The following is a 17,930-nucleotide window of genomic DNA, read 5'->3' as shown; positions in this document are numbered from 1 at the left end:
TGATTCCAAGTACATTGTTAGTTTATTACAGTTACTGTCATTCTGTGCAAATATCATAGTTTACATCTTATTTTGATATTGTGTAAATTTTGGTATAATTTTGAGTGTTCTTAATTGCTAGTATTGGTATAGTGGAAAGATGTGTGGTACTTAAAGAAAATAAAAAGGTGTGGTATGATTGACAATAAGACAGCTAGCCACTAAAGTTTAAATGAAGTAAATGTATGAAAATATAGGCAACCGTACAGCCTTCACCAATACGATAAACGTATAGTCGTCTATATAAAGCTCAGACATGAAAGGATATGTAAAGGTCAACGTTTGGAATTCAACAATTAGCAAAATCAATACCGTATAGTAAGATGGAACCGGCAATGGCATGATAAAACAACATACGAAAAACAAAACGAGACATTAACAGATAGTTAATTTTCCATTTTTATAAATCCACATGGGTAATCGCATTGTTGTGTTAGCTTTAATGATTGTGGAGCAACCATTTAACGATAGGGGGTATGAATTTTTTTTTTTAGTCAGAAAATATTTTACATTTTTTTTTAGATTTTCGACGCAATCAATCAGATCATTTTTTCAATATTTAACACTACAATTTATAGGGGCAATTAAAATTCAGAATATTTTTTTTTTGTCATCTGTTTGACCAGAATAGTTGTTTTCATCAAATTGGGGATAAGAATACTTTTTTAGAAAAAAAAAATAACCCCTCCCTCCGCCTATAAGTTAAATGGTCGTTCCCTTATGACGGAAATATAAGTTACTGTCTGACGTGGAGGCAACAATATCGTCAAAAGTTTGAGCAGCAATAGCATTCTTAAAATCATTCAACTATTTTTAACAAAAATATACTATCGCATTGCTGCATATTTTGTTTGCACAGATTATTGTTGGTTTTTTTTAAAGATATAATGCCTCCGCATTGCGTCTTGGGTTTGTTGTACATGTATTTTTGATCTGTTTCCATGGTTCAATACAAAAACGGCATATTAATCTAGTTTTTGTCATTACTTATATAGTTAATTTTGTTTCAATATAAGTTTAAGTGTTTTCACAATCAAGAAAATCAAAATACCTTAAGTTTCCTTAGGATTACCACAGCGAATGTTATCTTTTGCTTGAGATTTTCAATGGCTATCAGAATTGATCTAACGAATCAATATTATCCATTTATTTAATTACGTTCTGACTTGAAGATTCAGATTCAATATTTTATTATAGTCTCACCACATACAAACATAAAATGAGATTCACATACATAGATTTAAAACATTAAAACATTTGCATTGCATGTACCAATCTTAAAAAGATTTATGAGAGACTTTTAAGATATACTATACATATAAACTTATTTTTACACATTTAGAATTAAAAATTCTGACATAATATACATTTTTACTAAATGATATTAAAACATTTGTTTCTTTAAAAACTAGTGAAATAAAATACTATTTCTTCTTAATAAAATGTTGTTGCAGGTTTTGGCAACTATAGCAGCAACATTGTCATTACTAAATAAAAATATAAATTTTTCATTATCTGATAAAAGGTTAAAATGTTCATTAAAATGTAAAGCTTCATGTATCATGATTTGTCTTAGATCCACATATAATGGGCATTTTAAAATGACATGCATTTCATCTTCAACAATAGAGCTACAGTTAAAACATGTCCTCTCGTGGACTTCTTTCTTTTCATATCTTCCAGTTTCTAGTTTTAGTGGAGCTACCCCACATCTAAATTTAGCAAATGAACTTCTGTTCTTTAAAGATATAATATTTTGCAAATAATTTTCAGTACAATAGTTATTTTTAAACAATTTGTAAGTTCTTAATTTACTTCCCTCTGCATATGCAGCAACTCTTGTACACCAGTTTGATTTAAAATTATCAAATACATCCTCCTCAATTTGTTTAATACAATTTTTGTTTAGTACATTTGATTCAAAATTACAATATTGCTCATAATTATACAATTTTAACATTTCTATAACTCTAAAACTCCAGTTTTTAATTCTAGTATTACACTTTCGTATAGACCACTTAAAAATTTTAAAATTTATCCTGTGTGGGTCCATTATGGAACACCTAGCCCAATGTCTCAAGACACTTGACCATTGTTTAACGCATGAAGGTTTCCAGCCCATATCACCAGCTATGGCATCATTTGGTGTGTATTTGCCAACACCCATGAAAAATCTCATGGCCCTGTTTTGGACTGCATTTATGCAGGAAAAGTCTCTTGTTCCCCAAATACCTGCGCCATAACTAATAACTGACCATACCATTGTATCATACAGTTTTGAAAAAATTTTGTGCTGGAAACCACCATGCATTTTACTCTTTACAATTAATAATCCTAATGCTCTACTGGCTGACTTCGCTACTGCCTTAGCCATTAACTGATAATCTAAATATTCAGTAAGTAATAAGCCTAAATATTGATAACTTTTTACACATTCTATACTATTACCACCAATAGAAAAAATACATTTAGTTTGTAAAACAGCTGGATTTCTAAAATGTATGATCTTAGATTTATTTATATTAACTGTCAGCTCATTATTGAGACACCATGTATTAAGCACATTCAACATTTTTTGTAAATCTTCTTCATTCTCTGCCATTAAAATAACATCATCAGCATATAACAATATAGCTAATTTTTCTTCATCTATGTTAATACCAATATTCAAAGCATTAATGTCATCAACCAAATTATTTATATATATATTAAACATTATAGATGATAAAACACAACCTTGTTTCAATCCAGAATCAACATTAAACCAGTCAGTCATATTACCATTAATACGTACACTACATTCTACATTAGAGTATAAAGCTTTTAAAGAATACATAAACTTTGAACTTATACCTAGATTTTCTTGAACTACGTGATGTATAATAATTATAAAATTAAAATAAAACTAAAACTAAATGTTTTTATTTTGAGTATATATCGAGTGTTTACACCAATCTTGTGTATATCTGTGTGTTAAAAACATCGTTTGTTTAAAATGTCTATTTAAGAGATTCGTTAAACCTTATTGTATTTCTAAAGTTGTATTTTGACCAATTTGTAAATTATTAATATACTTGACTGGACATACAAAAGGATAGACGAGATTATAATATGTAATATATATCATGAATATTTCTATTTGATCAATTAGACCAAAAAAGTGTTGCCAAAACATGCAAGGGTCTTGGTGGGTACTTATAGAATATAAAATAGTGAATAACATTTAGAAAGGCCTGGATGAGAGTTTATAGAATAGAAAATACTGGACAAAACACAAAACAGAGAAAATTGGAAAGAGAAAAATAGCCTAAAAATTTAGAGAAGCACCCCCACCCCACTTTAAGGGGGCTAGCGGGTCTAAATCGATTTTTTCATTTATATAGGATATCGTTCTATTTTTCTATAAATGAACTTTATCTTAATATACTTAATGGAAAAATAAAAATAAAAAATGGGGGTCACCGTTCATTTACGCTCACAATCTGCCTTCGAAAGAAGCATACATTTTTGTAAAGGTACCTTTTTTCTGTTGAACTAATAGGAGAACCATATATATAGAGGTAATATCAAAATAAAAAAAGAACTTAATTACAGAAATCGCTCAAATTTTACAATAGTTTAGTTTAAGTACAGATTAATTGAAAATAATAATAAAAAATATAGGTCACCGAATTGATTTTTTTGAACTATTTTTGTACCATATTATATAGTAACAACTACTAAAGGTAATAAATAAAATTTGTAATGAAAAACAAATGTTTATTATTTTCTGAAATTTTTATACCCTCGAGCCTCCTTAATTAAACCCAAATCTCTGTTTTCAATATTCTGAATATGCACTTGCTTTGACGTATCTATCGTAGTCTTAACTTGAACTTAATACATGTAATAATATCTTTAAATATTTTGTGTTAATTATTAAGTGTTTCATCTGTTTCTACAGATACAAATGTATGATTAATTTTTTTTTATTATTTATCTTCACGTCCAATGTTCACTTCCATCTTACTATTCCGTGAACATTCAGATGCGAATCCAGGGGTTTTGGAAGGAATATGGGGGCACAGCTAGTGTCCACAAATAAGACAAAGTTTGAAGTGAATCTAGTTAAAAGTCTGGATTATTAATCACAAATGCAGCTCAAAAAGGGGTACATGGGTCACCTCCCCCGCCACCCACAAACACTCACGTTTAAATCCGCCTCTGAGATTAGTATATGGAACTCTATTTCTATATTAACAACAGGTTTACGTGAATATCGTTAAATTTGTTTATTTGATATCATTTTAGTTCAAAAAATGGATGTTAAATTGATATAACTGTTTAAATGTCACGAATGAATTGAATGGCCCTAACATGCCTAAGGCACAATGGGATTTTAAATGTCCATAAAAATTGTGTAACTATTTATAGGAAAATCATGACGGTTTAAAAAGTTTATATCGTAAATTGTTTACAAAAGAACACATCATTACAAAAAGTTCTTAATACGTGTCCAGTTGTTCAAAAGTGATGGGAAATGATCATCCATTATAATACAAAATATCACTATGAGATCACGAAAGTTCGCTTTGGTGAGTACTAAATTTATGTTACGCTTTCTTATTGTATATTATACTTCCGTTCTACACATGTATTTAAAAGTGTGTTAATATTCCTGAAGTATTTTGTATATACAGTCACGGTTATTTCAAACTATCTACTACAGTACTACATGTTCAATGAAATTCTACGTTTAATTTAAGCTTTTCCTTACTAAGTATATATATAATGAATGTACCGAACCATCATAAATAATAATAATCATTAAATATAAGCTTTCAACATTATGTAATAAGGATTGTGTTTGTATGTTGACAATGAAAATATACTGTTAGGATATATTTCCGATGTTTACCGAATAGAGCCGTCACGTAGATTACCGAAGCATCTGTACTAAAGAGATGACACGTCCTTCGTTTGACAATACTTACGTTGTAGAACAGTCTGGCACTGGCAGGTCCAGGGGAAGGTTCCGGGGGTTGGATCCCCCCCTTTTTTTTAACGATCAATGCATTTAAATGGAACATGTGGTTGGAACCCCGACCCTTTTTTTCAAAATGGCTGGGTCGGCCCCTGAGTCACATATACATGTATACGCTTGAAATACTTGCAATCGTATATAAAGTTAATAACAAGCAGACAGATCTCCGGAACAATAAAAATATATCTGTCTTAATTGGGGATTTATGCGACTAAATAACCGCACAATTGTCTCTGCTGAACGTCATTATTTAATATAAAAAAGAAGATGTGGTATGATTGCCAATGAAACATTTCTTCACAAGAGACCAATTGACACAGAAATTAACAAATATAGGTCACCATACGACCTTCAGCAATGAACAAAGCCCATACCTCATAGTCAGATATAAAAGTCTCAGAAATGACAAATGTAAAACAATTCAAAGTAGAAAACTAACGACCTAATTTATGTACGAAAAATTCATCGAAAACAAATATTTAACACAGCAACAAACGACAACCACTAAATTACAGGCTCCTGACTTGGAGATGTTTTCAGACAGTTGTAGTTGCATTTTCCCAATTTGCTTTTGTTTTTTTTTATTGTTTCGACTCTTGATCTTTACATGTGACAACGATACTTGTTCTCACAAGTTCTCTGTCAAAATACAAAGAAGCCAAGGAAAGATACGATATCGGAAACCAGATCAATTCTTTATATAAACTTAATACAAAGCGGACCAATAACAAGCTTAAGGCCATTACAGAAATACACGTAATAATATCTTTATTAATTAACTATACAGTGTTACAATATTATTTTTATTTCATTTCACAAGAGATAAATATTTTTACCTTGAAGTGGAACTATCCAAATCTATAATGATATATAATGATCTGATGCCGTTTCCAGGTATCTTCTGATGATTTTTCAGTCACTTTTATGTGTTACAACTTAAATCTAGACGCAACACATAAATAGTAATGTGAAAGGGTCTGCCATTGCATGTGTTATGTAAATATATTTAAATATATTTAAAAATAATGTAGGAGTTGAAAATGATACAAGTATCCATAAGCAAAATAACCAAAGAACGAAGATTTGCACAATTACAAAATGCATATGCCTGGTTCTGGTTTTAAAAAAAATGACAGTTTACAAAACATGAAAAGTGAAAGTGAACAGTAAATCGATGTGTACCATCGTGAAATATGAGGTCGTCAAGAAATGAACTTTGTGATAATCTACTCGTTTCAAAAACCTGAAATAATTCCATCGTCTGCTTTCAAAATGCTTTTTAAATGAATGGAGCCATCTTTAGCCTGAAATATATGCCATACTGAACGTTTCAGCATGTTTATGGTGGGTAAATAAAAACTGTGTCTTACAAACAACTGTTAACTTTCAGTTTGTGTTTATCGTGACTTTCGATCTAAAAACTAGAGACGTTCCGAAATCCTGTATTGGCCGGATCAGAACTCTGCCAATACAGAAAATATATTGGCCGAGTTAGGCAGCAACCATTTGATTTTCTGGGGGGGCTATGGTTTTTTTTGGAAAAAAAAGTTTGTTTCCAGTTTTTGGAGAAAAAAATAATTTGTTTTTGATTCTGAGAAAAAAAAAATTGTTTGTTTCACCCCCAGCTGCCACTATATGTAATGTTAAAATTGAAAGAAAAAAATTGTTTTCGACTTGTCGCGAAAAAAATTAATTGTTTTCGCCACAGGCGAAAAAAAAAGTTTGTACACACAAAAAAAACCATAGCCCCCCCAGAAAATCAAATGGTTGCTGCCTTATTCTGTATTGGCCGAGTTGACACCTTATATTACATGGGCAGTTTTCATCATATTAAGTACAATAACAGTGTAGTTAATTAATATTATCCTGCAATTGGTCCGAGACCACAATTATTTCGTAGTGCATTTCTTTTAGAACATAAATGAAAATAAAAAAAATCTCACCTGCGCTTTCTCAAAGAAACTTTTACAGTGTGTTGTACTACTTTTGGGACAACTTATATCAACATTAAAGAAAACTTCATCGGCTCTAACTCAAAATATGGACGATGTTAATATGTTTAGGGCGTCTTGAAATCTTTTGACAGCTTCCGAAGTACTAATTTTCAACCTTTTTCAGCTGGACCAAATCAATACTTTCCTTCACATTCTGAACCCAAATTTTTTTTACAGTGTAATGTCACCCCCCTACTTGCAATTTGAGGCATTAAACATGGAGAAATAAATTTGGAAGGGTTATAAAAAATTAATGACAAGTAACCCACTGTCAACACTAGGGACTATATTCGTGAACAAGAAAATCAAGGGACTACAATTGTGGTCTCGGACCAATTGGGTGTTCTACTATACAGATGAGATACAGCCCTACATATATCGCTATGCTGTATCTGTATACTATACAGATATTGCTTTAAAGCTCCGCCCACTGCCGGACTGAGTATTGTATGAACCTGCGTGACCTCAGAATGTGTATTGCAGTAGTCGCATTCCAATGACGTATTAATTGCGAATTAACGATTTCTTTTATTATCGACTCCTAGGTGTCGATAGATATTTAAAAGAATTGAACGATGGACAGTCAGTGCGTGAATTTTTCTTGCTACCTGATTGGAAGATATTACGAGACGTGGATAATCAAAGTTTATTGATTGGTTAGGACAATCCAAACCTAGTAAATGTTCTTCAATCCCGTAGAGTATCGGATTTGTCCTCTCTATTTTAGCAATTATATTTTGCATGGTCATTAATCATGCATATTCATGATATTGGTACACAGGTAACTTTTATCTATAAATAGTCGAATCTTCTGGAGTTTCGTAAACAACAACGTTAAACGATACTACTTCATAACGTGTGACCTCACGTGTGTGGTAGTTGATTGATGCACGTGGCTATTTTAGTATATAAATTAATCTACAAAGCGAGAGCACTTTCCATTTTCCTCAGCTAAGAGTCGACTAGCCCTTTTTGAAAGGCTAATGCTTGTTCGTTCTTTTTGTTTTCAAACATTTCTTTAGAGCAATAAGAATCACACCAATTGTCTGATAACATACACACATGAACAGCAGTCTTTTCTACGATGACAACTATCAATTTCAAAACTTGAATGTGTATGATTGTGTAACAAAAACAACAAAAAGGTCAATTTCAGCATGCATGTTTAGTGAATGTCGAGTCTGAAGCGTACATGTAGGACAACTCGTACACTCCTGTTTCAAATTGGACAATGTTTTGTTATTTGCTTTTACTGTTGCAATAAGTTGTTATGTTAAAATAGATAAATTATTCACCTTGAGCGATGTAATATTGTTGACCATTTGAGATTCTTTTTTGGCGAACCCGTCTTCAGCTGAATGTGTGATTACTGTATCGTATTACTACGTGACGGGCCTCAAGGGATTTCAAATCGAAAATAAATGCAAAACATGTGTTTTTGTGTCTTTCAAAACACAAATAATATACAGAATTAATTGCAGGATAAAGACAATAACTGTTTAGTGTCTTTAAATATCAGTTGTATTTGTACTCGGCTCGAAACAAGTGTAGTAGCTCGCTAAAAGCTCGCATACACCTTGTTTCCTTGCCTCGTACACATACAGCAGATATTTAAAGACACTAAACAGTTATTGTCTATATATGACTGTTAAAGGCGTGTGTACACCTACTCAAAGTTATCCATTTGTTTGATGTTTTTGAGCTTTTGATTTTGCCCTTTGATTAAGGAATTTTCGTTTTGAATTTTCCTCGGAGTTCGGCATATTTAATATTTTACTAGTTCCATTGAATGTTGGATATGCGCTGGTTGATATTTTAGTCTTTCTGTAATTTCTGTTTCATTTGATGCGTTTTTCTTTTTAAAGTTTAAAATTTTACAAGATTTACCAAGTCATAATTGATAGCTTGAATTAAAAGGAAAATAACAGATAAGTTTCAAATTGATTTCACACATAAAGATAAGATTAATAGTTATTATAAATAATACGGTAGTGAATTTAAATGGATTAAGAACAGATGAAACGATGAAATTGTTTGATTTGATTTTTAATGGATTAAATTCAACCACTTACTTTTTGACATTATACCGCAAGGTCTAAGACTTATTCTATATCAATTATCTTTCCGATGTTTGACGCACTGAGCTCAGATTTTATTCCCGTACTTAGAAGAAAATTAATTTACTTCTATGGACAATCTAATTAAAATATAGACCTCTGATTTCATTATACAGTCAGGAGTCTACTTCGTCAAAATTATCTCCCCATTACGCCAGTTCATTTTCACAATCGTATAAATGGAAGCCATTGTAGGGATGACGCGCTACCAATATTGCTCTTGGAAACCGATAAATTTATCTACATTGCACCATTACGATCCTTATATGTCAGTTGTATTATAAAAGACAAATGTATCAACTAGCTAATGAGCATCAGTTAATAATCTTGTCTGCATTGATCCAACTTAAAACTTTGTCTGATCGGTTGTCAGGTGGAATTTTCGAAAATTCATAAACATTTAAAAAAATTCTAATTAGATATTTCGTGGAAGGGCAGACTAGATTTTTTTAGTGTATGAAGACTTTAAACCCTAGTAATCACACACAAAAAATTTGAATTTTTCGAAGATATGCATTTTCATCATCCAACTTGAAAGACTGTCGTCAAGTACTTTCAGTAAAAAAAATAGCTATTCGAACACACCTTCTCTGTTTTTGTGACTCATTAGATAGGTATTTCACTTGACCCATATATTTCATCTTGTAGTACTGTGATTTTTGTGTGTTATAAAGTCAACCTGTAGCTTTAATATATAAAAATGATAGAATCTGAAGCGAGACAATGTATGAAATATTCTTACTTTGTACGATATCAAGACAAAATACTCAACTCAAACACGCCCTAACATAAAAAGGTGCACTCGATTTTCTCTTTTCGATACAATTGTTACCCATTTTTTGGAATTTTTTCTTCAGTCACATAATGGAAGGGCAGACACGAAAATTACCGAACTAATAGATTGATATGTTTTCAGTCCGTGGTAATTTTTTCATAAAAATCGGAGGTTATGCATTTTCGTCATCCAACTTGAAAGATACCCATGTCGTCGACTTGATATCTAATTGTTCTGCTTAACTATGTACTAGATAAATTGAAAACTTATGCAAATGATGTTTTTAAAATAAAACACCTCGTAATTGAGAAGAAAATTGTAATTTTGTTTGTTTCTATTAACTTTTAAAAATTTTGTCACTATAGTAAACAATACAGTAAACATTTATCTCCTTCTCTAACAAAGAGCTTCGATTCTTTTGTTCTATTTCAACCTGGTTTCCGACTGTATACTCAATAAGGATTGTTTTATGAACAAATATTTGTATATTTCTTGTACAATATATATGATAAATTTATAAACAATTAACATACGCATTGTTTTGCATATTATTGAAATTTGAAGATTCTTGCTCCACGTCGTCAAACATATATTAAACCATAAGAGAAACAAAAACATTTGACTTTCGTGCGGTACAGTAATTCTCCACCATAGATAGTAACATTTTGATTCCGTAAACATTTGCCAAGCCTCGCGTTTTTATTAAAAAAAATCAAACTGTCTCGAGAGAATAAGCGTCAGTCAAACTCCATGCAGTGGTAGAATCTAAATGGAAAAAACGTATATAAATGTGACTTTTTTATGCACTTTGTTTCAAGTGCATCATCAGTTTTTGTTTGTTATTCATTGACTATATGATTAATTGATTCAAATATTTTTTTTATTTTTACAGGCAGAATTATTATTAAGGCACACGATATCTACTAAATATGCGAGTTTTGTTTTACTGTGCTTTATTTTGACGACTTTCGTAGTTAGATGGGAAACACTTGTGACACGCATTCAAATATACAATTCAAAGGACCCAGAAAGAACTATCGAAATATATGAACGACAAAAACAGTATTTAAGTAATCAAACAAAAATAAGTTATGAAATTTCAGAAATCAGTTCAAATAAAGTGACAGAAAAAAATAAATATGCAGATGCTAAATTGAAATTCAAAGAAAAACAGAACATAACGGAAAAATATCAAGCAAAATATTACCAAGCTGCTCCATGGGAGAGAATATATGCCAAAAAAGAAAGCGGGGACGAGCCAGAAAATTATATTTTGTCAAAGAAAAGATTCGTCAAATCGGTTAACTGTGCGAAAATCATCCGTGGAAGTACAAGTGAAATTACGAAATCTGCCGACCTAGGAAATGACTACCTAACAGTATTAAGTCCGTCCTATTACATCAGAAAAACGGAAAATTGCGATGCTTTTATAAATGGCCGAGAATATATCACTGATTCTTTGTCCAAGGAAGAAAAGGAATTCCCTTTGGCATACAGTATCCTTGTTTACAAGTCTGTCTATCAATTTGAACGTCTGCTGCGATCTATTTATAGACCTCAGAATTTTTACTGCATACATGCCGATATGAAGATGTCCGAGGACGACTATGATGCCGTTCGGTATATAATCAGCTGTTTCGATAATGTGTTTTTCTCTTCCAAAGCTTATAACGTGGCATGGGGAACATTTTCTGTTCTTGCAGCTGATTTAACTTGCATGACTAATTTGTTGATGTACAAGTGGAAATACTTTATAAATTTGACCGGACAAGAGTTTCCATTGAAGACTAACCGGGAAATCGTCAAGATCTTGAAATCTTTTAATGGTGCTAATGATGTTCACATTGAAACAAAGTATGTATTAAATAGTTTATTTGTTTTGGTACTTGTTAGATAATATAAAAAGTCTATATACAGCTAGTACTGATTCCAAATACTATGTAGGTAGTCGCTGTCAATTAAACTAGATCGAGACAATGAGACAGCTACCCTACAAGACATTTAGAGGTCACATGACGGTCTTTGACATAAGACAAGTGTCTATATATAATTATAGTTCTAGTTCATCGAAAACCCTTCTTCTACAAGTCAACACTCCCAAGTCAGGAGCCTGTAATTCCGAGGTTGTCGTTTGTTTATGTGTTATGTAACGGCCAGAAATCGCCTTTAAATTGTAGCCAACAAAAGACACAAATCAATAATAAAATTTAACAAGATTTATTATACAATAGTTTACAAGAAGTATTACATAAATATTATTGTCAACTTAACTGTCAAAATATGAGTCCAATCTTTTATCTTTATCTGTATCCGGAAATCTTCTCGGAATCCAATCTGAATATTACGTTAACTACTAAGGTCACAATCCAGTATGATGTTGTTTGTAGAGTAAAAGTGTCAATCCAAATGCTTTGAATACAAATGTCTATCAATGTCTATGTCTGAGAGTTTAACTTTAGTGTCTGTATATATATATAGTTGTCACGGAAATTTCTAGAACACTCTAGAGATGGAACGTCCTAGAAAGTTACAACGGAAGTTTCTAGTAAAATGTAGAAGTTTAAATAACGCATTTTTTTATTAGAATCATTCTGGAATCATTATGTAAGTCAAATGGAAAGTTCGAATCATTCTGTGATTGTTCCAGTGATTTCTAAACTGCACAGTTATAAGATTATTTTGTAAACAACTATCAGCTAGGCCATACAACACAAATTAGGCCAACATAAATAAATATAATAATTACAATATCATAACTACGCGGTATGGGCTTTGCTCATTGTTGAAAGCTGTACGGTGACCTATAGTATTTAATGTCTGTGTCATTTTGGTCTCTTGTGGACAGTTGTCTCATTAGCAATCACACCACATCTTCTTTGTTATATAATACAGAAATCCCTAAAAATATTAACTAAATATGAAGGGGAACAGCTAGTTAATACGTTGACGAAAAATACACGAAAATTTCATCTATTTTAGACAATAACATTTTGTAAATATTTGAATTTAATTTCAGTTTTTTTATGCTTAAAGTTTTCTTGTACAATAATTTGTTGATTTTTAACGCCACTTTCAATATATATAGTAAACATATATGTGAATATAGATTATAAAACATACGCCGTTTTTATTCGAAGATTTAATTGATTTTCATTCGTGACTATTTTAGATTAAATTGGGAACAAAGATGGGAGAAGGCAGGACCAGTTCCGGACAAAATAACACCGTACAAAGGTTCTGTACATGTCGCAGTAAACAGAAACTTTGCACAGTTCGTTATAAGAAACGAAACTTCATTGAGACTGATGAACTGGCTTAAACGCACAGACATTCCGGACGAAATATTTTTTACAACGTTAAATCACAACCCGCATCTACGGATTCCGGGATCATTCACAGGTATGTATAAAGGTTTTAAATGGCTGAACATTAATTTCAATTTATACATGTATTTAAACTTTTGGGGAAACTTAATAACTTTTTCAAACGCAAAAAGCTTTAACGTATTAGATTTCTCATAAACTCTTATTTATATCTTCAGATCGTTTTTATAAAATAGTAAACTCACAAAAAATCCTGAACTTCGAGAAAAATTTAAAACGGAAAGTCCCTAAGCAAAAGGCAAAATCAAAAGCTCAAACACACCAAACGAATGAATAACAACTGTTATATTTCTGACTTGGTACAGGTAAAGGTATATGTATAAGGACAACAGAATATGCATAAAGTAAAAGAAAAGCAATTAATTTAATATAACGACGAAAACAAAAGAACCGATTTAAGAGTACTGGCAGTTACTGAAAGCTTGCTGAAAGCCCAATTTTGGTAGTTAAAATCACTATAAGTAGAGCATCCGTTTACTGATCAAGAAATATTGTATTAAATATAAATATTAATGAATTAAATAAACTCATCATAGATACCAGGATGGTATTTGCTACGGACGCCCGTTTCTTATATAAAAGATTTAGACGCATCAGTGACGCTAGAATAAAAAAAATTAAAAAGGTCAAATAAAGAACGAAGTTGAAAAGCATTAATATTCAAGTTAGATTAATTGTGAGGAGATACAATATATACAGCAATCCAACGAAACAAAAAGTTAATCGACAACGACAGATGTCGGAAGCACATGGGGTATACCTGACTGGATTTTTTTTTACAAAATACTACAAATGTACTGGTACACTCGAGTGTGACCTACCGAATTAAATCATCACCGGGTTTGTAATTTCTTGTATACATACACGACGAGTGTCACTTGTGGAGTAAGATCTAATTATTATTTCCAAACACCTCAGGTCACCCTCAGTTTATGTAGGGTTCTAATCTAATTAAAATATAGAACAATGATAAGATCTCTTATGCAGATTTTGAAATCAGTGTTCCATTTTAATTAGATTGGATGGAGGAGTTCATGTTGCTCATTCTGAACTCTATGTTGTGTTGTGTGAATAGTTTGTCTTTTGTGCTTTTTAGCTCACCTGGCCTAAAAGGCCATGTGAGCTTTTCTCATCACTTGGCGTCCGTCGTCGTCGTCGTCGTCGTCGACGTCGTCGTCGTCTGTCGTCGTTAACAATTTTTCAAACATCTTCTCCTCTGAAACTACTGAATGGATTTGAATGAAACTTAACATGATTGTTCCTTAGTATATCCTGCACAAAATGTGCGCTTCGATTTTTGATCCGTCAAAAAACATGGCCGCCGTTACTTAAAATAGAACATAGGGGTCAAATGCAGTTTTTGGCTTATATCTCAAAAACGAAAGCATTTAGAGCAAATCTGACAAGAAATAAAAATGTTCATTAGGTCAAGATCCATCAGCCCTGAAATTTTCAGATGAATCAAACAAACCATTGTTGGGTTGCTGCCACTTAATTGGTAATTTTAAGGAAATTTTGCAGTTTTTGGTCATTATCTTGAATATTATTATAGATAAAGATAAACTGTAAACAGCAAAAAAGATCAGCAAAGTAAGATCTACAAATAAGTTAATATGACCAAAATTGTCAATTGACCCCTTAAGGGGTTATTGTCCTTTAATGACAATTTTTCACAATTTGTTCATCATATTTGCTAACTTTAAAAAATCTTCTCCTCTGAAACTACTGAATGGATTTGGTTAAAACTTAGCATGATTGTTTCTTAGATTATCCTGCACAAAGTGTGTGCTTTGATTTTTGATCCGTCAAAAAACATGGCCGCCGTTACTTAAAATAGAACATAGGGGTCAAATGCAGTTTTTGGCTTATATCTCAAAAACGAAAGCATTAAGAGCAAATCTGACATGGAGTAAAAATGTTCATTAGGTCAATATCTATCAGCCCTGACATTTTCAGATGAATCAAACATCCAATTGTTGGGTTGCTGCCACTTAATTGGTAATTTTAAGGAAATTTTGCAGTTTTTGGTCATTATCTTGAATATTATTATAGATAAAGATAAACTGTAAACAGCAAATATGATCAGCAAAGTAAGATCTACAAATAAGTCAATTTGACCAAAATTGTCAATTGACCTCTTTAGGAGTTATTGCCCTTTAAAGACTTTTTTCACAATTTGTTCATCATGTTGACTTACTTTAAAAAATCTTCTCTTATGAAACTGCTGTATCAATTTCAGCCAAACTTAAGCTAAATGAGTTTCAGAGTTTCAGAGTATCTAGTACAAATTTTATATTTCATTTCCTTGTATGTCAAGAAACATAGCTCCTATGGCTAAAATAGAACATAGGAGAAAATGATTTTTTTTTGCTTTTGAAGAAAATAGGACGATTCAAAGAACATTTAAATAAATTGAAAAGCCAAAATAATCATTGATGAGAGATTAAACCAAAAAAATTCAGGTGAGCGATTCAGGCTCTTGAGAGCCTCTTGTTTGTTTCTGTTTTAATTTTGGCCATGACTTTTGAATGTCCCTTTTGGTATATTTCTGACAGACATTCACCTCTCACATGAAGCTTGTTAGAATTAAGTTGAAATACTTTTTGTAATGCTGTCATGTTTTACTGTTATACTGTCAGGTTCTAATGTTACTGTAATACTCTCATGTTCTACTGTAATACTGTCATGTTTTACTGTAATACTGTCAGGTTATACTGTAATACTCTCATGTTTTACTGTAATACTCTCATGTTTTACTGTAATACTGTCATGTGTTACTGTAATACTGTCATGTGTTACTGTAATACTGTCATGTGTTACTGTAATACTGTCATGTTTTACTGTAATACTGTTATGTTTTACTGTAATACTGTCATGTTTTACTGTAATACTGTCATGTTTTTCTGTAATACTGTCATGTTTTACCGCGTTTGTTTCATTCAATTATTTTAGGAGATTTAAAGAAGAAAAACAATTTCAAAAATGGTGATGTGGCGCGGTATAAGAAGTGGCATACCACTGGCTGTACTGGACAGGAACACCATGGAATTTGTATTGCTAGTGTTAAAGACCTACAAGTTTTAGAACGACGGCCAGAAATGTTTGTAAACAAAATAATCTGGGATAATGATCACTACACAATGGACTGTTTGGAAGAACTCATTTATAACAGAACTGTTGATGGTTATAATGAAAATACTCAATTTGATACTAAAGAATATTCTAATTTATATTTTGTTCGAAATGCGTTACGGCACGCTAAATAATTGTAGTTTCAATTTTCAAACTAGTATTTTTTGTCAATAAATGGGAATTTTATGGGAGATGTGTTCATTTTGCGCGTGTCAAATTTTATATTGATTGCCTCATAATACTGAGAAATGATAGCAAAAATCTATCTATCAACCGTTGTAATATCGGTTACCACTTCTACAGAGGATGACGATGAAGACTACTTTTCGGGACGGGCAAATATATGAATAGAAACTTTGTACTAGGACGACATGTTGATCAAGATTTTAACGAGCTAGCTCACATGGTAACAGTCCACATGCAGAAAGACGGGTAACCATTTATAGACACACTATTCCGAATTTAATACAACCAGTTTATAGCTCTTTTTACTGAATGCCGCATGTAGAGAAACAGCAAATGCCAATTTTCAAGGCTTTGTTTTCACTGGGCTTTTGATCGAACACATGCTCAACCGGGATCGAGTACGCTACTAAGAAGCTGTTGTTTAAAGAAGTAACGTTACTCCTTCAACTACCGAAATAACAGTATTATTGATTCTCCCAACTTTACCGAAGATATGTGTAGATCAACGAATTTATAAGATTTGGTCATTGTCTGAATTTGGAATAATTTAGCAGGTACAAAGAAGTTCTGAAAAGTAAAAAAATAAACGTTTTAAAGTATAAATCCTTGAATGATATTTTTATGACAAATGCTTTCAGGACTGTAGTGTCATTTTTTTTGTGAACAATTATGCACTGTAATGGTTCAAATAATGCATATAGAATATCAATATATATATATTAAATATTTCAAAACATAAGTCATAAAAACAGTCGTATTGACATATGTCTTAATTTTATACAAATTGATTTGACGACTCTAAAAAGACTGACATTAGATCATTAGATTACGACAAAAACAAACAAAACCGATACTTCAATCCGGGAATCTGTAATGATATACTAGGTACAATCATCTTTAAGTTGGTGTTCTCTTGTTCTCTGATTACTGCTGGTATTGTCATCCTCAATCTCATTTTACAGGGTTAGTATTGCTTTCACATAGTGCAAATCTATTTATTAATCATTAACTTCGTATTTTATTTACCTTTAAATTCACCCTTTTTTATTCGAGCGTAACTCGTGAGTCTTCTGTAGAAATGCGCGATTGACGTGTAAAATGTTAGGCTAGGTACATGTATCTATATTGAGTTTACTTTATAACATGTGTGCTACAAGATGTAAAGATCTATATTGGAATAGATGTTAACATGTCCGTGGTATCCCAGTCAATTGGTAATATGATAAATTGTCATAACACCTAAAATTCCATGAAACTGAGTGTTCTATACTAAATAATAAA

General features: G+C 31.7%; 1 protein-coding gene across 1 annotated transcript; it reads left to right on the top strand.

Moving 5' to 3' along the window:
- Positions 1 to 4,402: 4,402 nt before the first annotated feature.
- On the top strand, positions 4,403 to 17,388 carry LOC139527371 (beta-1,3-galactosyl-O-glycosyl-glycoprotein beta-1,6-N-acetylglucosaminyltransferase-like). Its single transcript, XM_071322782.1, has 4 exons — positions 4,403 to 4,613; positions 10,841 to 11,802; positions 13,118 to 13,347; positions 16,284 to 17,388. Exons 1-4 carry the CDS (start codon positions 4,590 to 4,592, stop codon positions 16,595 to 16,597), a joined length of 1,530 nt encoding a protein of 509 aa, XP_071178883.1. The 5' UTR covers positions 4,403 to 4,589; the 3' UTR covers positions 16,598 to 17,388.
- The last annotated feature ends 542 nt before the right edge of the window (positions 17,389 to 17,930 follow it).

This window comes from Mytilus edulis, chromosome 6, assembly GCF_963676685.1.
Source record: "Mytilus edulis chromosome 6, xbMytEdul2.2, whole genome shotgun sequence".
Taxonomy (NCBI): domain Eukaryota; kingdom Metazoa; phylum Mollusca; class Bivalvia; order Mytilida; family Mytilidae; genus Mytilus; species Mytilus edulis.
This window is presented reverse-complemented; position numbering and strand designations above follow the sequence as displayed.

What these genes read in the sequence shown, in the direction of transcription:
- LOC139527371 (XM_071322782.1), top strand. Translation starts at nt 4,590, where the DNA reads ATGAGATCACGAAAGTTCGCTTTG. An exon ending in GATCACGAAAGTTCGCTTTG is followed by an intron (nt 4,614 to 10,840) that starts GTGAGTACTAAA and finishes TTATTTTTACAG; the next exon opens with GCAGAATTATTATTAAGGCA. An exon ending in GATGTTCACATTGAAACAAA is followed by an intron (nt 11,803 to 13,117) that starts GTATGTATTAAA and finishes TGACTATTTTAG; the next exon opens with ATTAAATTGGGAACAAAGAT.